Source organism: Amblyraja radiata, chromosome 7 (assembly GCF_010909765.2).
Source record: "Amblyraja radiata isolate CabotCenter1 chromosome 7, sAmbRad1.1.pri, whole genome shotgun sequence".
NCBI lineage: Eukaryota > Metazoa > Chordata > Chondrichthyes > Rajiformes > Rajidae > Amblyraja > Amblyraja radiata.
In genome coordinates, this window is record NC_045962.1 from 33,636,431 (window position 1) to 33,661,310 (window position 24,880).

The 24,880-nt window shown below is 43.8% G+C and overlaps 2 protein-coding genes across 5 annotated transcripts in view; one reads left to right on the plus strand and one right to left on the minus strand.

Moving 5' to 3' along the window:
- Nucleotides 1-2,618: 2,618 nt before the first annotated feature.
- upp2 (uridine phosphorylase 2) lies at nt 2,619-23,978 on the plus strand. Of its 2 annotated transcripts, none has more exons than XM_033024094.1 (9): nt 2,619-2,768; nt 2,912-2,996; nt 3,168-3,285; nt 5,558-5,716; nt 11,494-11,608; nt 13,684-13,893; nt 14,725-14,871; nt 22,461-23,017; nt 23,876-23,978. In XM_033024094.1, exons 2-8 carry the CDS (start codon nt 2,935-2,937, stop codon nt 22,601-22,603), a joined length of 954 nt encoding a protein of 317 aa, XP_032879985.1. In that variant the 5' UTR covers nt 2,619-2,768; nt 2,912-2,934; the 3' UTR covers nt 22,604-23,017; nt 23,876-23,978. The 2 variants fall into 2 exon arrangements, with proteins under 2 accessions (XP_032879985.1, XP_032879986.1); XM_033024095.1 differs by lacking the exon at nt 2,619-2,768 and adding an exon at nt 2,802-2,843 and having other exon boundaries at nt 2,876-2,996.
- The window catches only part of ccdc148 (coiled-coil domain containing 148), a 64,411-nt gene continuing 61,863 nt past the window's right edge, over nt 22,333-24,880 (minus strand). For all 3 annotated transcript variants that reach the window (XM_033024091.1, XM_033024093.1, XM_033024090.1), the window contains 2 exons: nt 24,423-24,580; nt 22,333-22,591 (listed from right to left, as the gene is read on the minus strand). In XM_033024091.1, the coding sequence (XP_032879982.1) occupies nt 24,434-24,580 (147 nt within the window). In that variant the 3' untranslated portion in view covers nt 22,333-22,591; nt 24,423-24,433. The remainder of the gene's footprint in view (nt 22,592-24,422; nt 24,581-24,880) is intronic.

The following is a 24,880-nucleotide window of genomic DNA, read 5'->3' on the forward strand; positions in this document are numbered from 1 at the left end:
CAAGCGAGGTCTTGGTGCTTGTTGGTGAGTTCTGCTCAGGGAACCATGCCACAGGATCCATCAAGTCTGCCCATTGCCCAATGGACTTGTGGTCAAAGGAGTTGGGCTGGATTAGCTTTTCCATGGCGCAGATTCCACACTGTATCTCTAAAATCTAAAGTCTAAAGATGCACTCCTCTGTAAAGGTGACCAAGCACTTAGAATTTATACATCTGGACATTTGAATTGATTAATTGTGGCACTAATCATATCACTAATCCAAGAGATGCGCATTGGTGTGTGCATCAATGAACAGAAAAATGTGTCAAGCTTTTTGGTCAATATTGTACATTGTGTTGGGAGTCGAGAGAGTAGAGGATCAGGGTACAAGTTTCATCTGGCTGAATAGTTGTACAATCACCATCTAAGCAGAACTAAGCAATACCCACCTCACCTGTGACCACATGAGTTTCCTCTGGAAGCTCCTATTTCTCCCACATTCCGAAAACCTGCAGGTTTGCAGATTAATTGACCTCTGTAAATTGCCCCGAGTGTGTAGGGAGTGGATGAGAAAGTGAGATGACGTAGAACTAGTGAGAACGGTGATCGATCGGGTTGTAGACTTGGTGCGCCGAAGGTCCTGTTTCCATGCTGTATCTTTCAATCAATCAATCAATAAAGGAAATGCAGATGCTGGTTTACACCAAAGACAGACACAAAATGCTGGAGTAACTCAGTGTGTCAGGTAGCATCTCCGGAGAAAAGGAATAGGTAACTTTTCAAGTTGAGATCCTTCTTCAGTATGAAGAAGGGTCTCGACCCTAAACCTCACCTATTCCTTTTCTCCAATCAATAAAGGTGGTCATGGAAAACGACAAGGTTGATCCATGCCTTGTTTCCTTGTTTCCTTGTTTCCCTAAAAGCGTCTGTTTCCATGCTGAACTAAACTAGGCAGAGGAAGAAAATTCTAAAATAATAATGTTTTGGCATTCAAGGCAATTTTTTAACTATAATTTTCTTTCCAACTACCTCGAGGAAAAAGTCAACTGGTTTGTTATTCTTGAAATGCCAGCAGCAAACCCTGTGGGAAAAACATTTGCTTATTTACAGTTATCATTTCCACTTGTCTGCCAAACTGAGAGACCTCAAGGCTGAAAGGCTAAATCAGATGACATGTGATCAATTTCTTCAAACAGGAGTTATGTCAATCTGCCATAGAAGAAAATAAGAACTTTTCACAATAAAAATAGAACTTATGATAGCAAATATTGTGACATAATGTTCCAGCGTAGGTAGGCAACAGGTCAAATTTAAATTGTGTACATGGAATAGATGAATATTGTGTTTTTTATTCATTTTACTATGCACAGTGGCGTAGCGAGTAGAGTCACAGCTGCACAACGCCAGAGACCTGAGTTCTATCCTGACCTCAGGTGCTGTCTGTGAGGAGTTGCATGTTCTTCCTGTGACCATGTTGGTTTCCTCTGGGTACTTCAGTTTCTTCCCACATCCCAAAGAAATGCAGGTTTGTAAGTTAATTGTTCTCTGTAAATTGCCCCTAGTGTGTAGGGAGTGGAAGCGAAAATAAGAATGACATGGAACTAATGCGAATGGGTGATCGGTGGTCAGCATGGACTCGGTGGGCCAAACAGTGAGCCTGTTTCCAAGCTGTATCTCAAAAGAAAATCAAACAAAAAAAAATTAGTTTCTAAACAAATGTTCTGGTTTGTAGAAGGCCCCTGCTCGCTAACCGAGATCTTTTCTCATTCTGTGCTTTGTTTCGTACGCAATCCATTTGTGTGGGATTTCTCCACCTCTTTATCCCGTCATCCTATCTAACGGTTTATGCAAATGATCACATATCAGGACTTCGAGCTCTAAATCACGTTGGAAGCTTTGACAGACAAAAGGACAGAAACAGTTAATTGAAGTTGACGAGCCTTTTCTTGCAAAGAGTTTTTGTATTCATAATACGTTCACTCTGCCCATGGAAAGACTATACTTGATTACAATCAGGCCATCCACAGTATAGAGACACTTGATAAAGAAATAACGTTTAGTGCAAGATAAAGTCCAGTAAAGTCCGATTAAAGATAGACTGAGGGTCTTCAATGTTGACTTTACCTCGGTGCACGTGACAATAAACTAAACTAAACTACCCTTACTCATAAAAACATATAGGTTGTTACAACCTGTCAAATAAATAGGTGGTCTCTCACCAAATAAGAGTTTAGAATGCCACAATTGGTCCAAGCACACTCAATGGGCCTTAAATAAACTAAATTTCAATTTCAGAAATGTGCATGATTACACATTTCAATCCTGCACTGTGTAGTCTCCTGGTTTCAGGTGGTGGAGGCAGATCTCATAGTGACGTTTAAGAGACTTTTAGACAGGTACATGGATATGCAGGGAATGAAGCATTTTGTTACTCCAGCACTTTGTGGGGGGTTTTTTGTAAACCAGCATCTGCAGTTCCTTGTTTCAAAATTAGGCCTGTTTCCATGTTGTTTCTCTCTATGACTGTATAACTCTTAAAAATAATCTGAACCATCCATGAAATGATGTGTTTATTTTGAATTATCTGGCCTTGACTTGTCATTGTACCAGGGCAACATGTTTAAGCAAATATAAGAGGCCAATTGAAAAAAAAACACATCATCTGCTTTCCAAATCAAAGTTCAATCCACAGAGAATGGAATGGTCAATATCACATGAGGTACTTGGACCCATAAACTAATGAGGAACATCCAGAACCCAAACTTCAGAAGGACATTATAACATAAATTGTACGTGAATAAGTATTTTGATTCTATCTGATAACTGGCTGTTACTGTAAGTTATTTCATTCCAAACCAATTGTACTTGTCTATTTTAAAATAACGTTCTTTAACACCTTGCTTTTATTAACATTGGTATTACATTTCTGCAGATTATTTAATACGTAGAGGACACATGGCACCAATTTTAACGAATAGTTCTGAAGTAAATGCAAGTGAAAGGAGTGACAATGAAGAGTGAGTATTTTCGTTTTTTTGAGGTTAAACTAAATGCCTGAACAATATCATCGAATTATGCAAAGCTGCTGTAAAACTGTTTATTCTAACAAATGCAAAAGTCATGATATTTTTCAGTATGTGACCATGGAATTGAAAATAGTGATCTTGAGGCTTTTTCAATCATTCTAGGAATGGGACAGTGTGTGTGAGGAACCCTCACCTGGCCTCGATGCCTGAAGATGTTCTTTATCATTTTGATCTGGGAACAAAAACACACAATCTTCAAGCAATGTTTGGGGATGTGAAGGTACAGAGTTATTTGCAGTGCAAAGAGTAAAGCTAACCACCAAAGCAGCATGCATTTGGTTCATTTGTTGCATCTAAATAAATTGATTAAGTAACAGCGTTGTACAAATGTAATGCTAAAATATAATTTAACATGCAATTTGATTTAAACAATGATGTGAAGACAAATGTACTGTTATAGAAAGAAAATGGTGTCCCATCATTAATACATCCTGAGTTATTAAGATGTTAACTACATTTTACACAAAGGAGGGACTAGTTGGATATTTTACATTTATATGGGTGTCTGAATTCTAAAGAAATCCACAGGTTAAATTGAATGGACAAAATCATCTGCAAGAGACAAATATATGACAATTACGATCCTTCACCAAGTAAGGATTGCTAAAAATGTCTAATTCTACATATATTGTATTACTCTTGTAGAGCTACCATGCTTTCATGACTTATTCAATGCAGTTTTTACAGTTTTAATACAATTTCAAAGGCACAGATATAAATGTAAACTATTTGTCTATTGCTTCCTTCAAGTAAAGTTAATTTAAAATCATTACAACTTGGACCACAAGACTGGAAGCACAATATTTACTTTCTATAACTACATTTGTCTTAATTGATGGCTGCAAGTAAGAATGTCATTGTTCTGTCTGGAACATATGAGAATAAAACACTCTTGACTCTTGTTTAATTCAACTTGGATGTTAATTATATTTAAATACTTAATCAAATTATTTAGAAGCAATAACTAGTTTGAAATTATCTGATTTTAACTGATTGCCGGTTTTTATTTCTCTTGTTGATAAACTGATACTACCTATTCCAACCAAATTTCACTCTTTGATTGTATATAAAATTATTAGACACATAGATAGGTTAGACAGTCAGAACGTTTTTTGCAGAAGGGAATAATCAAATACTAGAGGACATAGTTTTAAGGTGAGAGGGCAGAGTTTAAAGGAGATGTGCAGGACGTCTTTTACATAGAGGGTGGTGAATTCCTGGATTGCGCTACCGGGGGTAGTGGTTGAGGAAGATACATTAGTGCCGTTTAAGAGACTTTTATTTAGGCATGTGGATATGTTGGGAATGGAGGGATATGGATTATATGCAGACAGATAAGAGTTGGTTTTGGCATCCTGTTCAGCATGAACGGGCCAAAGGGCCTGTTCCTGTGCTGTACTGTTATTTGTGGAATGACAGTGCCTCGTGATGCCATACGGTTCCATGCTAATGGCACCCATTTGATATTCCACTGAGAGATCACAAAAACAAGCTCAGGCAGTGGTAGTTGTGGATGCTGCCTCAGCCAGTTTGGGAAGTGGTGACACTAGTGGAATGGACAGGAAACACAGTCTATTCCCCACCCATTGCTGGCATGAGCCTTCACAGTGGTATTGCATAGGGGTTCCATTTGTGTTTACATTTATATCCTGTTTTCAACAGTTTGTAAAATGACTAGTTCAACAGATGTTGAAAACGTTAATAATATTTCTCAGTAAAAATAACCTGGATGCTTTCAGTTCAGCAGTGTGTTTGAGACTGCTTCTGGCACAGGGATCAACACTGCATGCATCCAAAATATATACTTTGAAGGAAATTGTGGGTTGAGTTAAAACATAAGATTATGAAAGGAATGGAATTCCTTAGAGTAAATGCACAGTATTTTACCCAGAGTAGGGGAATCAAGAACCAGCGGGCATAGGTTTAGGGTGAGGAGGGAAAGATTTAATAGTTTAATTTAGTTTAGTTTATTGTCACAATTACCGAGATACAGTGAAAAGCTTTTGTTGCGTGCTAACCAGACAGCGCAAAGATAATACTTGATTACAATCGAGCCATCCACCGTGTACAGGAAGTAAGAAATGCTGTTGTTGTTGTAGTGGAGATTTAAGAGTGGAGCGACTGTAACACGTGATATAAGATCCACTTCCGTGACCAACACACAAAAAGTTGCTTGGCTTGGACGCCATCTTGTTTGCATGAAGGGCAATTACTTTACATGAAGGGCGGTGGGTGTATGGAATGAGCTGCAAGAGGAGGTAGTTGAGGCAGGTTCTATCACACCATTTAAAAATACATTTGGACAGGTACATGGATAGGAAAGGTTTAGAGGGATAATGGCCACGTGCAGGCAGGTGAGACTAGCGTAGATGGGGCATTTTGGTCAGCGTGGGCAAGTTGGGCTGATGTGCCTGTTTCCGTGCTGTATGACTCTATGACTATTATCGAATTGATGTAATATTAGACCTGAAATGTAACCTTGTGTTTTTCAGTTTGTTTGTGTCGGTGGGAGTGCAAATCGAATGAGAGGTTTTGCAGAGTTTATGTACACGGAACTTGGATTAACTGGAGATGGGAGTGACATTCGGGACATTTGTGCAGGAACAGACAGATATAGCATGTATAAAACAGGCCCTGTGCTGTCCATAAATGTGAGTAAATGGAATAGATGTGTAGATGACCTTTCCTGCTGTTTCTGATATTCTGTGGTGGTAAAATTAGCACTGGTGTTGGTTTGGTTTGTTATTGTCACTGGGATGTTGGGTATATGGGCGGTGGGTATGTGAAACATGATGCCAGAGGAGGTGGTTGAGGCAAGTACTATAACAACATTTGAAAGACACTTGGACTGGTACATGGACAGGAAAGGTTTAAAGGGATTTGGGCCACGCACAGGCTCGTGTAGATAGGGCATCCTGTTGGCGTGGGCAAGTTGGACGAAAGGGCCTGTTTCCATGTTACATAACTCTATGACTCTATGTAACAAGATACATAGAGCTTTGTTTGCATGCTATCTAGTGAAATCAATATATATATATGTACATGTAAGCTGTCCACAAGTACAACAGGGAGTGCAAAGAGAAAAATACCAGAGTGCAGAATGTTACAGAATTACAGTTACAGAAAGTCCAAGGTCTGCAGTGAGGTAGGTAGGTTGGAAGACCAGGACTACACCCTAGCTCCAGGGTGAAGTATGGATGGAGTAGATGGTGGGAGATCTGGCCTGTGTCTAGACTACATCAACAACAATCTGTAATTTCTTGTGGTCTTGGGCAGAGCTGTTCCAAAATCAAGCTATGATGCATCCCAATGGGATGCTTTATACACGGCATCTGCAGACGAGTAATAGGAGTCATGCCAAACTTCCTGAGTCTTCTGAGGAAATACAGGCTTTGGTATGCTCCATAGCTTCAATAAGTAATTCCCTTCAGTGAAGAAGTATTACCTGCCTAAATTGCAGTTTTCTCCATGTTCTCTCATGTTTCTACACCTCTCCAGAAGTATCAAGCTACCCTTACCCAGGGTCAGTGACATGAAACATGAACCCCGTTTCACCTTCCACAGATGCTGCCTGACCAGTTGTGTACTTTTAATTCGGATTTCCAGCATCTGCAATATTAATTTTAATCACTGGCCTTACTTGAGCGGGTTAAAATAAGAACTGGTCTTGAAGAATAAAGAGGTATTTTTCTCCAGCTAATTCACTTTGGTTTTGGTTCATGATTTCACAGAGTTATGGATAAATAATGACATAGATTGTGTGATCAATTTTCAGGCAATGAGTTGAAACAAGATATCAAGAGTTGACATCTTACCCAAATTAAATTACTTTATTGGCATGGCTCCACGACATAATTAAATAGCAAAACATATTGACATTTGAGAATCAACAGATTGAAACATAGGAACTTCTCTACAGGTAAGGCAGATGTTGGGAGATACAAGAACCATTAAACTGACCACACGGAGGTGGGATTTATTTTATTATAAGTATGGTGGTGTTATCTACGAACTGCCTGGATTGCACTCGGGACTTTGGGCTTTGCTTAGTTTAGTTTAGAGATACGGCTTGGAAACAGGCCCTTCGACCCAACGAGTCCACACCGACCAGTGATCCCCATACACTGGTTCTATCCTACACACTACGGACAATTTACAGAAGTCAATTAACCTACAGATCTGCACGTCTTTGGAATGTGGGAGGATACCGGAGCACCCGGAGAAAACGCACATGGTCACAGGGAGAACGTCCAAACTCCGTACGTCAGGATCGAACCTGGATCTCTGGTGTTGCAGGCAGCCACTCTGCTGCCCTATATTGTCATTGACATGTATTTATTTATTTATTTGTTTATTATGTTTTATTTATTATATTATCTATTGAGTATATTGTTTACAAACTTATTCAACATTGACAACATTATATTCATAAATTGCAACAGGAATCGTGAGTTTGTGGACAAGAATTCTTATTTTAGGCAGTTTTTTAAATTCCCCTTTACAGATGTTGCCTAACGTGCTAATTCCACCATTTTCTGTTTTATTTCATATTTTTCGATTCACTTTAGACAATCCTGGGACATTCTGGCCTGACTACCATTGGAACAATTATGTAGCTGCAGCTTACAATGGAATACCTCCTTGCGCACTCCATTATCAGGCATTCAGATGACATAAATACTGTAACTCATCTCAATCATCTCTTTACCAGCATTTCTATTATGCCAAGCACAATTGTCCACAGGAGACCAGTGTCTGATATCTTTTGCTTGTTTGATGAGTCAACCTAGGTGGAATTGAATTTATTTTAAGATGTGATGTTTGTGGTGTCTTTCCCAAATACAGAGTTTATAAATACTATAATATTGTAGAGATATTCAGCACAATAATAAGCTATAACACTGAATGTGTTCAATCTGATGAGGTCAGCAGGTGTACAAAAGCCATTGACACCTTGTGGAGCTATAAACAGAAGGCCATAGTAGAGGTTAGTGTTGTGCAGTATTTAAGGGCCTGGGAAGAAGCTGTTCTTGAACCTGGTGGTCATGGTTTTCAGACTCTTGTACCTTCTTCTTGCTGAGCGGAATGAGGGTGTGGCCAGGGGGATATGGATCTTCGACGATATTAGCTGCCTTTTTAAGATGGCGACTCTTGTAGATCCCTTCGATGGTGGGAAGGTCAGTACCTGTGATGGATCGGGCGGTGCCTGCAGTCTCCTTCATTCCTGGGCATTCAAGTTACTGTAGCAGGCCATGATGCAACTTCCATACACCTGTCGAAGTTTGATAGAGTATTCAGCGATACACTGAATCTCCTCAACCTTCTAAGGAAGTCTGGACGATAACAGATGTGGTCTGCCTGCGATCATTTGGTTGGGACAAAGGGATTATTTAATGACAGCTGGGGCTAGTAATTGAAAATAAATTCATTCGTCACCCATCTTAAAACATATTCATGAGAACCCTTAGACGTAGTCGGTAAAATTCACTGCCTCAATCGGTATCAGAATTAATACATGAGACGACAGGTTGTAACTGCAAATTGCATAGAATGGCACTTTCAACGTGGGAGATTAGTTATGAAAATTGATATTCCAGTGGGGAATTATGCCGGGTGTGTAAGCATGCATTTACTGATCGTACCTTAGTAAAGCTATTATCTGATACAAAGCACTCTTACCTCACATGGAAACTTGCATTTTTTTAAATTGCAGTTTAATTGCTGTACCACAGGGCAGCACAGTGGCGCAGCGGTAGAGTTGCTGCCTTACAGCGCCAGATACTCGGGTACGAGCCTGACCTTGGGTGCTGTCTGTACATAGTTTGTGTGTTCTCCTTGTGACCATGTGGGTTTTCTCCGGGTGCTCCGGTTTCCTCCCACACTCCAAAGATTTACAGGTTGTAGGTGTATTGGCTTCTGTAAATTGTAAATTGTCCCTAGTATATAGGATAGTGTTAGTGTTGGGGGTGATCGCTGGTCGGCAAGAACTTGGTGGGCTGAAGGGACTGTTTCCACTCTGTATCTCCAAAGTCTAAAGTAATCATGTAATATAAAGACATATTTAAGCAATCTGCATCTCATTATATCCTCTTGGCATCTATCATATAAAATGATACTTCATAAACAGATTAACTGCTGGATGGCACAAAGGCTTACTAGGCCAAGCCAATAAATAAGTAACATTGTCTTCAGATTAACAGTGAGGTCAACAATATCTAATGTAACAAAATAAAAACCAAACTGCTGGAGGAGCTCAGCAGATCAGGCAGTATTCATACGAGGAAATGGACAGAGGATGTTTTAGGTTGGGACTCTTCTTCAGGCAATAGCAGAATTAAATTTGTATTTGCTGCAGCTTTACAGGTCCATTAAAGTAATAACACAAATGAATATACAATAATCAATAATACAATAAATGAATAATCAATAAATTACTGTCAAAACACAAAGTACGTACTATAACACCAGGATAAGCACTCAACAAAGAAAGCCAAGCCCAATGCCAAAGTAGTATCTAAACTGATTATGTTATAGGACAATCACTAACTCTGTATTCAGTAATAACCTATCTTCATGTTAATACAAGATAACCAGAGCATAACAGTGTAAAACCAAAGTCTGTAGTGCAAACAAAAACAGTCCATAGTAGATCATAGTTGATTTACTCATTCCCCTCATTGTACCTCATAGAATCCATAGGGAATGTCTAAAATCTCAGAAACCTCCGAGAGAAGCCATTGAAATCTGTTTGGTATGCAGCTATTCACTTAACTGAAGAAACAAAGTTTTAGAGATTTAGGACGCACAGTACAAGTACGTATATCATTTTATATGATGGACACATTTTGACCCACTGAGCACACACAGACTATCAAGCTCCCAATTGTACTAAACCTACACTAACCTACACAACCTAGGGCTCTGGGGAGTGTTGTAGAGCAGAGGGACCTAGGAGTGCTGGTTCCTGGAAGGTGGAGTCGCCGGTAGATAGGGTGGCAAAAAAAGCATTTGGCACATTGGCCTTCATCAGTCAGAACATTAAGTATAGAAGTTGGTAGGTCATGTTGCAGTTGTATGAGATCTTGGTGAGGCCGCATTTAGAGTATTCTGTTCAGTTTTGGGCACCTTGTTATAGGAAAGGGCAGGTGGGACTAGTGTCGCTGGGACATGTTAGCCGGTGTTGGCAAGTTGGGCCGAACGACCTGTTTCCACACTGTATCACTCTGACTCTATGACTCTAATCCAATGTACTCTCGCACATTCCAAGAGTCAAGAGTGTTTAATTGTCATATGTATGGGCAACAAAACAATAAGATTCTTACTTGTTGCGGCTTTATAGACACAGCTCCATAAGACTTCGATTGGGCCACATTTGAAGTATGGAGTGTGTTATGGTCGCCCCATTACAGAAAGGATGTGGAGACTTTGGAGAGGGTGGCGAGGAGGCTTACCAGAATGCTCTCTGGATTAGAGGGTTTCAGTTACGATGAGAGGATGGATAAACTTGGATTGTTTTCTCTGGTACAGCGGAGGTTGAGGGAAGGCCCGATAGAAGCACATAAGATTATGAGAGGCATAGATAAGGTAGACAGTCAGAACCTTTTTTCCCCAGCGTGGAAATATCCACCACTAGAGGGCATAGCTGTAAGGTGAAAGAGGGAAAGTTTAATGGAGATGTGTGGGGCAAGTATTTTACACAGAGAGTGGTGGGGGCCTGGAACGCAGTGGTGATGGAGGAAGATATGATAGTGGCGTTCAAGTGGTTTTTAAATATGGACATGGAAGCGCAAGGAATAGAGGAATATGGATCATGTACAGACAGATAAGAGTAGTTTAACTTGGCATCATGGTCAGTGCAAACATTGTGGGCTGTGCTGTACTATTCTATTAATTCAATGACTCCACAATGAATAGTACAATAAACTAATAATCAGTAATACTAGGTAACCAAACCACTATAGTGCAAAACAGAAGAAGTTAGTGCAACCAGTCGATAATAGATCATAGTTTCTGAGGTTAGTGGAGTGTCCAAGAGTCTGATGGTTGATAAGAAGAGCCCATTCACAGTTTTTAGGCTCCTGTACTTTCTTCCCAATGGTAGCAGCGAGATGAGAGCATGGCCAGGGTGGTTTTGGTTTTTGATGCTATTGCCAGATGATACTGCCATACCCGCTGAGTTCCTACAGCAGTTAGTTATTTGCTCAGGATTCCAGCACATGAAGTCTCTTGTGCCTCCACAATACCAAAGACGTACAGGTTTGTAGGTTAATTGTTTTTTGTAAATTGTCCCTAGTGTAGAATAGAACGAGTGTACAGGTGAACGCTGGTCGGTGTGGATTCAGTGAGCCAAAGGGCTTGTTTCCATGCTGTATTTCTAAACTAAACTAAATCCAAAATAACGTGGATTCAATTTGTTTTTTGCTTGCAGCATGGAATGGGTGTGCCATCTATATCAATCATGCTTCATGAACTCATCAAGTTACTTCACCATGCCAAGTGTCGTGACGTCACCATTATAAGACTGGGAACATCAGGTGGTATAGGTATGTAAAGAAAATCTCAATCTCTCTGTCCCTTCCTCTCCAACTTCATTAAAATGCAAAGAACTCATTCGGGGAGGTGGGTCCAATAGGAAATGAACCAGCCTGAAAAACATTCAGCACACACTGGATGCACTTTATTTATGTGTGTGCTTAACATGCGATCAATATCGAACATATACTGTACCTCTGACTTTGTAGATTCACAGCCAAGGCACCACTATTCATTCAGCAGCCACTGCTCTCTCTGTGCCTTCTCATTGATCGCTGGTCTCCATTATATTAACCCTGAATCCCTAAATGTCTCATTTATTTCTCCATGTCTCTACCATCTTCCTCCATCCCTCACTGAGAGTAGGTACATGGAACATAGAACTACACAGCACAAGAACTGACCCTTCAGCCCACCATGTTAGTACCGAATATGATGCCAAGTTAAACTAATCTCATCTGCGGTCCATATACTTCCATTCCCTGCATATCCATGTACCTATCCAAAAGGCTCTAAATCGTAGCTGCCTCCATCCCCACCACTCCTGGCAGCACACTCCACCATCACTCCTGCCAGCACGTTCCAAGCACCCACAGTCTCTGTTTAAAAATACATGCCCCGCACATTACCTTTAAACTTTGTGCCACTCACCTTAAAGCTAGACCCTCTAGTCTTTGATATTTCGACCCTGGGAAAAAAGGTTCTGTCTACCCTATCCAAGTCTCTCATAATTTTATATACTTTTATCAGGCCTCCAGAGAAGTGTATCCAACTCGTAGCCAATACCTTCTAATCCAGGCAGCATTGTGGTAAACCTCATGTATCAGTATCTTTACAAGATCCTCCCCCCTCAACAAATTACCACCCACAAATTTCTCTCCCTTCCTCCCATCCTGGGTCACTCTTCTGCGTGACTGTTTTTCATGAATGCGCTCATTTCCAACTCCACATCTTCAAAAATTGACAACTGTTGCTAATTTGTGAACGATATAATCAGTCCAAGCGTTTGCGAGGGCATAGCCTTAATGTAAACTATTATATTTTAGACAGTAATGAAAGTATAAGTTTAATTATTATCTTATGAAATATTTTTTTTAATTGTTTACAACTTCATTTTGGGCTGTAAATTTCAAATGTGTAAATGTTGAGTGATTCAGTTATGAATTTATAGTGATTAATTCAATTATTCATTTATAATGGCAAGCAAGTATTTATAGAAAATACTTATAGCAAGAGACCCTTCTTCAGACTGATCAGAATGAAATTATTTCTTGCAGCTTGCTTAACAGGTTCGTAAAAGCAATAGATTTTACACACAGGTAAATAAAATCAAAAATATTATATAACTGTAATACTAGTGCAAAACAATCATGGTGATCATGATCAAAAAATTCATGGTGCAACCAAAGGCACAGCCAATAGAGGTTCCTAGTTGCTAAGGATAGTGTTGTGTAGTGTTCAAGAAGCATGATGGTTGCTTTCTCAAACCCAGAGGACACTGCTGTGGTTCTCAAGCTCCTGTACCTTCTTCTCAGTAGCAGTGAGATATAAGCATGGTCAGGGTGGTGTGGGTCTGATGATGCTGGCTGCCTTTTTGAGGCAGTGCCTGTGATAGATTCCTTCGATGGTGGAGAGGGTCTGTACCTGTGATAGACTGGGCAGTGTCTACCACTGAGAGCAAATTTAACCTGAGAAAGCATGATGTGATATCAATGTTTCTAACACCAGCTCTGTTCCCTTTCAAAATATTACATTTATTGAATGACAATTTATTATAGAATTTATAGGTTTCAGGTGAGAGGGAAAGATTTAATAGGAATCCGAGGGGCAACTTTTTTTTACACAAAGAGTAGTGGGTGTATGGAACGGGCTGCCGGAGGAGGTAGTTGAGGCTGGTACTATCACAAAGTTTAAAAAACATTTGGACAGGTACATAGATAGGATAGGCTTGGAGGGATATGAGCCAAACGCTGGCAGGTGGGACTAGTGTGGATGGGGCATGTTGGTCGGCGTGGGTAAGTTGGGCCAAAGCGCCTGTCTCTGTGTTGTATGATTCTATAACACCATGATTAATGGTTCTGTACAGGTTTGGATCCTGGAACCGTGGTTATAACAGGTACAGCAGTAAATTCATTCTTGCAGCCTCAGTTTGATCAAGTGGTTCTGGGGAAAGTAATTACTCGAAGCACCGAACTGGACAAAGATCTGGCACAAGAATTATTGAACTGTGGTCGAGCGATCGGCAGCTATCCCACTATTATCGGAAACACCATGTGCACACATGATTTTTATGAGGGTACGTGAAAATATATACTACTATGCAGTATCATCTTTAAAAAGTGGTTTAAAAGTGCTTGGACTATTGATGGACTCTAACATCTAACAGTCTGCAAAATCAGCCAGTCTCACACCTCCAAAGTTCTCAGGTTGCCAGATTAATTCAATCAGATAATACATTTTACATCAAAATATCAAGAACAAATCAAGGTGGATTCAGCCAAGAGTCACTACCCAATGCCCATGCCTCCCATTTTCTTCTCTCCATTTCCCCCCCATGGTCTCTGCTTTGAAGAAGGGTCCTGACCTAAAACGTCACCTATCCTTTTTCTCCAGAGAAGCTGCCTGACCCCTTGAGTTATTCCAGCACTTTGTGTCTATCCTCCCTACAGTTATCTGGGCCAACTGAGCCGAGCTCCTGCATGTGGTCTCTCAACTTATCAGGACCCAAGATCCACATAGAAGATTGTACTCGTAGGCCCATTGCTTCCACCAGCTCTTGCAGAGAAAGCATCCAGAGAATTGGCCTCCACTGCCTTCTGACGCAGAGATTTCCACAGATTAACAACTCACTGTGTGTAGAAGTTTTTCCTCATCTCCGTTCTAAATGGCTTACCCCTTATTCTTAGTGCTAGTGTACGGGATGACTTCTGGTCGTCATGGACTCAGTGGGCTGAAGGGCCTGTTTCCACGCTGTATTGCTAAAGTCTAAAAATATCTATAAAGTATTCTCGACCCTGGGAACAACATAAATTATGCCTTTGAGAATAGACTGCAGTCTCATGTGTCATTTCATGCCAAGATAGCAGTCAAATACAAAGCATTTATATTTTCCTTTTGTTTGGTGCAGGACAAGGACGTTTGGATGGTGCTTTATGTTCATTTTCTAATGAGGAGAAACTGGATTATTTGAAAAAAGCCTACAGAGCTGGTGTTAGAAACATTGAAATGGAGTCCACTGTCTTTGCTGCTATGTGCCATAGGTGCGATCTAAAAGGTACCAGATCTGTAACCACAGAATAAGATGGCACATTTTTAACTGATATCTAGGGGAAATTTAATAAATTAGTCATTCTAGATATTTGAAAATTATCAGTAAATCAGGCAGAGATTAGTTTAACGGCATTATGTTCGACGGGTGTTGTCGGCCAAAGGGCTTGTTCCTGTGCTGTACCATTCGATGTTTAAATTCTTGCAGACCACTTTTTGTCTAGTTTTTTACATTTTGACTTTGACTTTGATCTTGTCTGGTGATTATTTTTTTCTCTAATTCCCAACCTAGTAACATATTGAATTGGTATCTCATTGTCCGAGTTTTAAGGCTCAGAAATATGATCATTATGTAATTTTTTTTTATATTGGCCATTGACATAAAATAAACTTGCCTGTTTATTTTCATGTGGGCATTATTCTATGGAAAAGCGAAAAGGTGGAAATTTAATTTCAAGGACCATGAAGTAATATGAACATCATCCTTAGAGGAAGGAACAGAGCTTGTTCTGAAAATACAATTTTCATGGAAGGAAGCATGGAAGGCAATAAAAGAGCAAACTGCAGCTGGAAGTTTTAGCTCAAAACCATTATTGCCATCACCATAAAGGTAGAGTTTAAATTTTGCTCCATAAAACATATATGTTAATGGCAGGAAGTTCAGAGAATGCCAGAGGAAGTAGTTGAGGCAAGTACAATGACAACATTTAAAAAACATTTGGATAGGTACTGGGATACAAATGGTTTAGAAGGATGTGAGCCAAATGCAGGCAAATGGGACTAGCTTAGATGGAGCATCTAGGTCAGCATGGATGAGTTCGACTGAAAGGCCTGTTTCCATGTTGTATGACACGGTGACTCTAATTGGGTATGCTGGCACTGCACTAGTTTCCCATTGAGCTGCAGTGGTTTGATGCCTCTAGAGTTTCAAGTAGTGTGGATCGTTTAATGTCAATGCATCCCTGGAACACACCTTTCGTGCAAAACAAAGCTGGGTTTCGTATATGTTTACTTTGGTTTTATTTCTTACCCTGCTCCTTTGAGGTATGAGTAAAAACTTTCATGTGTTAATGTGCTCTATGTAGGATTTTTATCTGTAGTTTCATCTTCAATGTTTTAAGATTCTTCCTTTTGACTTTAGAGATGCAACGTGGAAACAGGCCCTTTGGCCCACCAAGTCTGCGCCGGCCAGCGATCACCCCGTACACTAGCACTATCCTACATACTAAGGAAAATTTACAATTTGCAGAAGCCAATAAACCTAAAAACTTGTACGTCTTTGGAGTGTGGGAGGATACCGGAGCGCCCAGATAAAACCCACACGGTCACAGGGAGAACATACAAACTCCATATAGACTGCAACTGAGGTCAGGATCGAACCCGAGTATCTGCCACTGTAAGGCAGCAACTCTACCGCTGTGTCACTGTGCCGCCCAAAACATTCTTGCAAAATATTATTCACATCATTCCTGTTGGTTAAAGTTTTAAGGTTATGTTAGATTAGTCGCAGAATTACTCAAAGGCACATGATGTTCATGCTGACAGAGTGAAGACTGTCAGCTGGCTAACCTTTGTGCCACATTCCCAGAACAAATTAGTTATACAATGGAACATTCTTATCATATGCGCAGGATATCTAACATGGCAGCAGATAAAAGAACGGGAGTTTTGACGAAAAACATGTTATTCAGACTGAAACCCCCCGGGAATTGGCAGGGGCCATGGAGAGAGAAGGATGGTGTCCACTGAAGGTCACTGCCACATATAACAAGGTGCTGTGTCCTTGCCTGCCAGGACTGGGGCCTTACCATTTTTCTAACAGATCGCGGCACAGTGGTAGAATTGCTGCCTTACAGTGCCAGAGACCCGGGTTCAATCCTGACAATGGGTGCTGTCTGTACGGCATTTGTACATTCTCCCTGTGACCGCATGGGCTTTCTCTGGATGCTCCAGTTTCCTCCCACACTCCAAAGACGTGCAGGGTTGGAGGTTAATTGGCTTTAGTAAAAAAATTATAAAGTGACCTAGTGTTTCGGATAGTGCTAGTGTATGGGATGACTGTGGGTCGGCATGGATTCAGTGGGTCAAAGGGCCTGTTTCCCCACTGTATCTCTACAGTCTAAAAGTCTAAAAACTGCTAGGATTGAGAAAAAAGGTATTTGGGTGCCATAGTGCAGCGCTGAGGCCTGATGCCAGGCTCAAACCCTCCTCCAGAAGACCCTTCTTCACAATTACCCCAAACTCTAACGACCTTCCAACAGGGACTACTTGAGAGATCCTGTAGTCGGTACAACAGTCCAGAATTGCAATCTACCCGCTTTGTACCATGGTATCTATATATTACTAAAACTCTCATCTTGTTTGTTTGTTTGTTTGTTTGTATGTGCATGAGACCTGGAAACTCTGCCAAAACGGTACACGATAGCGCTATAATATTTGGCCCACCTTACTCACCATTGTCCTGTGGTGTGGTGTTCAGATTGATGGTATATTTTACGTTATTCACATTTCAAACTTTACATAAACCACTTTTCCACTTGCCCTGCCTGTCAGCCCGTTCAAGGTCACAAGTCCATCACAATGGGGTCCCATATATCATTTTTTTTTAATTGCGATGTTCATTGACATTGTTTTTATTCTAAAAAAAACAGTTTTAATCAAATTCTTCCATTTTCATTAACAGCTAACATTGTCTTTGGGTCTTTTTTTAAAGAAAAAACGCGATTTTCATTGAGAATCTCATTTTTTTTTAAATTGCGATTTTCATTGTGGGGGGACGGGGGGAGGATTCGTTTTTTTTTTAATCACGATTTTCATTGTGGAGGATGGGATGGGGGGTGGTGAGGAGTGGGGGAACAGGGATGGATAGAGGGAGAGGAGGGGAGTAGGAAGGGAGAGGGAGTGGAAAGTGGGGGAGGTGAGGAGGGAGAGTGGGGGAGGAGGGGGATAGAGGGAAAGGAGGGGGTAGGGAGGGGAGAGGATTTATGGAGGGAGTGACTGAGGGTAGGGGAAAGGAGAGGGAGGGAGAGGTGAGGGAGGGAGTGGGGGGGTGGAGGAGGAGAGGTGAAAGAAGAGGGAGGGTGAAGAGGAGGGGGAGGGAGTGCTTGGGGATGAAATGGAAGAGGATAGGGGTAGGAAGAGGGATGGCGAGATATTGGAGGAGGGGAAGGGAAAGAGGTAGGGGGTGAGGAGATAAAGCGGAGGAGGGTTGGTAGAGGGTGGGGAGAGGGAGGATAATGGAGGAGGGGAATGAGATGTGAAGAGGGAGAGTGAGATGTGTTCACATTGATCTTATATTTTACAGGTTATTGCCATTTTGAACTTTAAAAACGTCGCAGTTAATGGCCATGTTTGCGCAGTTGGGGAGGGTTGCCGTGACTCGCGTCACAACGGGTATCTCTGGCGTCACAATGGGAACCCGTCAGCCGCGCCTGTGCAGTTAGGGGCTATGGGTCAGTGGTGGAACATTGGCTTGGGGAATAGGCCTAACGGGTCCGCACCTGGTTTTACTAAAACTCTCATCTTGTTTGTTTGTTTGTTTGTTTGCTTGTGTGCGTGTGTGTGAGTTCCGGAAACTCTGCCAAAACAGTACAAGATAGCAGTACAATTTCTGGCCCACCTTACGCACCATTGTCTTGCGGTGTGCAGTACCAAGTTTCGTTCCGATTAATGTTATATTTTACAAGTTATTGACATTTTAAACTTTACAAAAAACACATTTCAAACCACTTTTCTACTTGCCCTGCCCATCAGCCGCATTCAGCGTCACAATGGGATCCTGAATATCATTTACATTAAAAAATCATGATTTTCATTGACATTTATTTTATTCTAAAAAAAAAATCTGTTTTAATCAAATTCTTCCGTTTTCATTAACAGCTCACATTGTGTTTAGGTTATTTTAAAGAAAAAACACGATTTTCACTGAAAATTTCAGTATGAAAAAAGCATCGCAATTTTCATTGTGCGGGGGGGGGGGGAATAGGAGGGACGTGAGGAGTGGGGGAGCAGGGGGATAGAGGGAGAGGAGGAGGTAGGGAGGGGAGAATGGGATCACAATGGGATCCCGTCCACGTCACAATGCGTCACAATGGGATCCCGAATCTCATTTACATTAAAAATCGTGATTTTCAAAAAAACTTTGTTTTAATCAAATCCGTTTTCATTAACAGCTAACATTGTGTTTAGGTTATTTTAAAGAAAAAACACGATTTTCATTGAGAATTTCATTAAAAAAAGACATTGCAATTTTCATGGTGGGGCGGTGGGGTAGGGGGATGGTTTCATTGAAAAAAACTCGCTATTTTCATTGTGGGGGGGGTGGGATAGGCGGAAGGTGAGGAGTGGGGGAGCAGGGGTTGGGAGAGGAGGGGGGTAGGGAGGGGAAAGTGGGAGAGGTGAGGAGGGAGAGTGGGGGAGGAGGGGGGATAGAGGGAGAGGAGGGGGGAGTGGTGGAGGTAGGGAGTGGGGGATAGATGGAGAGGGCAGTGGGGAAGGTGAGGAGGTAGAGTGGGAGAGTGGGATAGGGGAGGTGAGGAGTGGGGGAGCAGGGAGATAGAGGGGGAGCAGGGGGTAGGGAGGGGAGTAATAGTTCCAGTGGCGCTGCCTCGCCTGCAGCGGGTTCATTGATTCGACTTTTTTTGTTTTTTTTAGTTTGTCCAAAAGTATGTTTTAGTGTTTCTCTGTATGTCTTGTGTGGGGGGTGATGGGGGGAATAGGAGGAAACCATTTTCGGGCACCTACCTCAACGGAGAGGCGACTTTCTTCCTGGGCGCTTCTTCGTCCCCCTCCTCTCGGCCTTACAGCTGGTTTGGTGCGGCCTTTCCCGGAGTCGGGCCCAGAGCTTCAGCGGTGGCGCAGCGGGGACCTTGACATCGCGGGCCCAGAGCTTCAGCGGCGGTGCAGCGGGGACCTTGACATCGCGGGCCCAGAGCTTCAGCGGCGGTGCAGCGGGGACCTTAACATCGCGGGCCCAGAGCTTCAGCGGCGGTGCAGCGGGGACCTTAACATCGCGGGCCCAGAGCTTCAGCAGTGGTGCAGCGGGGACTGTAACATCGCGGATCCCCTTGCCGGTGGTCGCAGGAGAAGCACTCCGACCGCTGACATGCGGTCTACAACATCCTGGAGCCTCGGTCTGTGGAGCTTCAGGCGGAGCGGACTTTACTTACCATCGTGGAGCGGGCGATCCCTCGCTGGGGGTAGCCGGAGAAGAGTTCTGACCGCCTGCGGCTAACAACATCTGGAAGCCAAAGAAGTAAGGAGGTGGCCGATTGGGAGCTCCGGGCCGCGGGGTGTGCTCGACCTGTCCCAACGTCGGCGTTCCGACCATCCCGACCAGAGGGCTTGAACATCGGGCCATCCGTAGCAGCGACTACGGATGGTCAGGGCAAACAAGGGAGGAGGAGGAGGAGGAGTGTCTGAACTGTATTGCCTCAAACCACAGTGAAGAATGCTATGGTAGATGTCTGTGTTGAATTATGTTGTGCATTGTGTCCTTTTTTAATTGTAACACTGCATGGTAAATTACATTTCAGGTGACAAATAAATTTGAACTTGAACTTGAACTTGAGAGGGGTTATGGAGGGAAGGAGTGACTGAGGGTAGGATAAAATAGAGGGAGGGAGAGGTGAGGGAGGTAGTGGGAGAGGGGAGAGATGAGAGGGGAAAGATAAGGGAGGGTGAAGAGGAGGGGGAGGGAGTGCTGGGGGATGAGGGGGAATGGAAGAGGATATGGGTAGGAAGAGGGATGGCGAGGCGCAGTTGGGGGAGGGTTAGATAGATAGATAGATAGATCCTTTATTGTCATTCAGACCTTTCGGTCTGAACGAAATTATGTTGCCTGCAGTCATACACAGAATCAATAATAACAAAACATACAATAAACACAAATTAAACATCCACCACAGTGAGTTCACCAAGCGCATCCTCACTGTGATGGAGGCAAAGTCTTTAGTCTCCGTCTCTTCCCTCCTTGTTCTCCCTCTGCGCTGAGGCGATCGATCCAGGTTGAAGATGCCGCTCTCCAGTCCAGCGGACCTCCGTGGTGATGTCGCCGCCGCCGAAAGCCAGAACGCCGTCTTCGCTCCGAGACGGCCCGCCACAGCATCAGCTCCGGGCCGCCGACCCCGCTCCAGGTCCCGCAGTCTCCGCTCCAGGCCGCCGCCCCAGCTCCGGGTCCCGCAGTCTCCGCTCCAGGCCGCTGCCCCAGCTCCAGGTCCCGCAGTCTCCGCTCCGGGCCGCCGCCCCAGCTCCAGGTCCCGCAGTCTCCGCTCCAAGCCGCCGCCCCAGCTCCGGGTCCCGCAGTCTCCGCTCCAGGCAGCTGCCCCAGCTCCAGGTCCCGCAGTCTCAGCTCCGATCCCCACTGCATCAGCTCCAGGTCCCGCAGTCTCCGCTCCAGGCCGCCGCCCCAGCTCCGGGTCCCGCAGTCTCCGCTCCAGACCGCCGCCCCAGCTCTGGGTCCCGCAGTCTCCGCTCCAGGCCGCTGCCCCAGCTCCAGGTCCCGCAGTCTCCGCTCCAGGCCGCCGCCCCAGCTCCGGGTCCCGCAGTCTCCGCTCCAGGCCGCTGCCCCAGCTCCAGGTCCCGCAGTCTCCGCTCCAGGCCGCTGCCCCAGCTCCGGGTCCCGCAGTCTCCGCTCCAGGCCGCCGCCCCAGCTCCGGGTCCCGCAGTCTCCGCTCCAGGCCGCTGCCCCAGCTCCGGGTCCCGCAGTCTCCGCTCCAGGCCGCCGCCCCAGCTCCGGGTCCCGCAGTCTCCGCTCCGGGCCGCTGCCCCAGCTCCGGGTCCCGCAGTCTCCGCTCCAGGCCGCCGCCCCAGCTCCGGGTCCCGCAGTCTCCGCTCCAGGCCGCTGCCCCAGCTCCGGGTCCCGCAGTCTCAGCTCCGAGCCCCACTGCATCAGCTCCAGGCCGCCGCCGAAAGCCAGAACGTCGCAGCAGCAAGTCGGGCCACCGCTGCCTCAGCCCCGAAGACGGCCAGCCTCGCGTTGGTGAGTCCTGGCTGGCTCTGCCTCCGGAGCCTCGGGGTCGGTCGCAGGCTGGAGGCCGCCAGCTCCGCCATTAGGCCTCAGCGCAGATGGAGGCAGAGAAGGGGGATACGACACGAAAAAGTCGCATTCCCCCGAAGGAAGAGACAGAGAACATGTTCCACCCCCCTCCCTCCCTCCCTCCCTCCCTCCCTCCCTCCTCCTAACACAACCCAACAAACTAAAACTTAACCAAAACAAGACAAAAAAGCAACAGAAAAAAGTAAAGACAGACGGACTGCAGGCGAGCCGCAGCTATTAACAGCGCCGCCACTTCCGGGTTGCCGTGACTCGCGTCACAACGGGGATCTCTGGCCTCACAACGGGGAACCCCTCAGCGCCTGCGCCAGTTGTGGGCTATGGGTCAGTGGTGGAATATTGCCTTGGGGAACCGGGCCCAACGGGTCCGCACTTGGTCTAATTAATTATAAATTCACCACAAAGTAGCAAAACTTTGGAAGCAATTGATAATTTTTATTTATGATACAAAACAATACATATCAAATACACATTTTGAAAATGACAAAATCAGCATTTTAAAAGTGTGCTACATATCACTGAAGATTTTTCTTTCCTTTTAGCTGCTATTGTCTGTGTGACTTTACTAAATCGGTTTGACGGTGACCAGATTACATCTCCACACGAAGTTCTGCTCGAGTACCAAAGGCGTCCACAGAAAATTGTGTCAATGTTCATCAAGAAACAACTTGGGCTGTTAAAATAGGATTGAACCATGTTATGTAAGCATACAGTATCTCTTATCCAAGAATAGAATTCCTACTTTGTATGAACATTGTCAGATATATGGAACAGTCTGATATTAATTTATAATATTTCATTCAAAATCCGTTTCCAGGTTAATGCATGTAATTTCATAAGTAAAAATACTTAACTGTGACATGCCAAAATAAATCTTAATTTTAATGCAATTCAATTGCAACTACTGTACTTGTATTGTTATGGTGCATTGATAATGTTCATAACTGTCCTAAAATTGTATATTAAATGTACCTTGTTCATAGTGATTGGATTATCAATGAAGTGTGATTTATGAGTCAATACTAATTTATTTATGATGCCAAGAAAGATTTACCCTATTTTAAAATGTAATAGCTCCCATTTGTCAAATTAAATATTAGATAGATAGATAGATAGATTTATTTGCCACACAACCAGGGTCGGTGGAATTTGGGTTGTCAGCAGCGATACAATAATAAAGAACACACAACCACAATAAAAATGTAACACAAACATCCACCACAGCAATCATCACTGTGGTGGAAGGCACAACATTTGGCCAGTCCTCCTCCATTTCCCCCCCGTGGACAGGACCAGAGTCCAGAGTCAGTCCAGGATCGGCTCTTCCTCACCGGAGACCGCGGCTTTAAGTTGGTGTAGGCCGCAGGCCGGCGGTTGAGATTTAAAGTCTCCGCCGTAGCCAGAAGCACCGTAGACTGCAGGGCCGGTGGTCGAAGCTCCCCTCCAGGGGTGATGTTAAGTTCACGCCGGGCCCGCGGTAGAAGTTGGCCGCGGGCCGGCAGTGGTGGCTTCTTCTTCCCCACCCGGGTCCCCCACGAGGGATCCCGGGCTGTAGACGCCGCACCAGCTGGAGCTCTGCAGACCGTGACTTTCAGGCTGCCGGCTGCCCCGGGCCAGCGAAACGGAGCGCTCCCCTCCAGCGAGCCCCAGCGAGGGCTCACCCGCTCCACGCCGAGAGTCCACGCTGCACCCGCCGCTGAGGTCCCGGGCGCGTCTCCGGGAACGGCCGCGCCGATCCTTGATGTTAGGCCACGGGGGAGGCGACCTGGAAAAAGTCGCCTCTCCATGGAGGAGGCGACCGAAGCGGTTTCCCCCTTACCCCCCCACACCACCCCCCACACAAAACACACCGAGGAACATCAAAAACATACTTTAAAACATACTAAAAAAATAAAAAAAGTTGAAAAAACTAACGTGCTGCTGACATGGCTGCTGCCAGAGCAGCGCCCCCTACATTTTCATGTAAACAGGTTATTTTCATAATTATTACTAAAATGTATTAAAAGTAACTAAACATTTAAATTTTTTATGCCTTTTATATAAAATACAAAATTAAAAAATGTTTAACTTTGCGGGTTTTATTGGAGATGGTTGCTGTGTATTTAAAAAAAGTTTTTTTTAGAGATACAGCATGGAATCAGCCCTTTGGCCCACTGAGTCCACGCCGACCATTGATCACCCGTTTACACTGGTTCTATGTTTTCCCACTTTCTCATCCACTCCCTATACATAAGGGGAAATGTACAGAGGCCAATTATCCTACAAACTGACACATCTTTGTGATGGAGAGGAAACTTAAGCATCTGGAGGAAACCCTTGATACTGCCTTAATAAATGAATTTAAAAATCACTTCCTATTATAATTGTCACTGTTATTTGCACCGTATAACTGATAAAGATAATTTAGGTGAACTGGCAAACATAAGCCATAAAGAATGTACAGTATAACTAGAAAACAAACTGATTCTTGTTTGTAAAGTAAAATTGCTGAAAGTATGACAAACCTTCAGGAATATCAGTCCTTAAAAATAGTAGATTCCATATCTCTTCTCGGAGGTCTTGCTGGAGGGATTTTTGATAAAACCTCTCTTGCATACAAAGTATTGTGAAGTCCTGCTTCTCGAAGTGCATATTCAATTCGAATACGAGGATCAGCGACTATCTGCTCAAAAATAAGTAATTTATTTTGAATCATGGTTAAATGTTGAAGTTGGAATTATACGAACAAAATTTAATTTGAGTCACAACTTCATGGGATGAGATCGTGGCAGCATCTGTCAGGCCAGTGGGACCACATTCTCCTTGTGTGGAGCTGACACGTGCTGTCACTAATACATCTAGATGCGTTCATCCGCCATGGACCGGGAACTTGTCTGCTGCGGACCGCGGACTCACTTGCTGCCGACCCGTCTGGAAGGCCTGGCTCGCCCGCCCAGAGTGGAAGGAGTCAGACCGAGGGCTG

What these genes read in the sequence shown, in the direction of transcription:
- upp2 (XM_033024094.1), top strand. Translation starts at nt 2,935, where the DNA reads ATGGCACCAATTTTAACGAATAGTTCTGAAGTAAATGCAAGTGAAAGG. An exon ending in GGGAACATCAGGTGGTATAG is followed by an intron (nt 11,609 to 13,683) that starts GTATGTAAAGAA and finishes GGTTCTGTACAG; the next exon opens with GTTTGGATCCTGGAACCGTG. An exon ending in CCATAGGTGCGATCTAAAAG is followed by an intron (nt 14,872 to 22,460) that starts GTACCAGATCTG and finishes CTTTCCTTTTAG; the next exon opens with CTGCTATTGTCTGTGTGACT.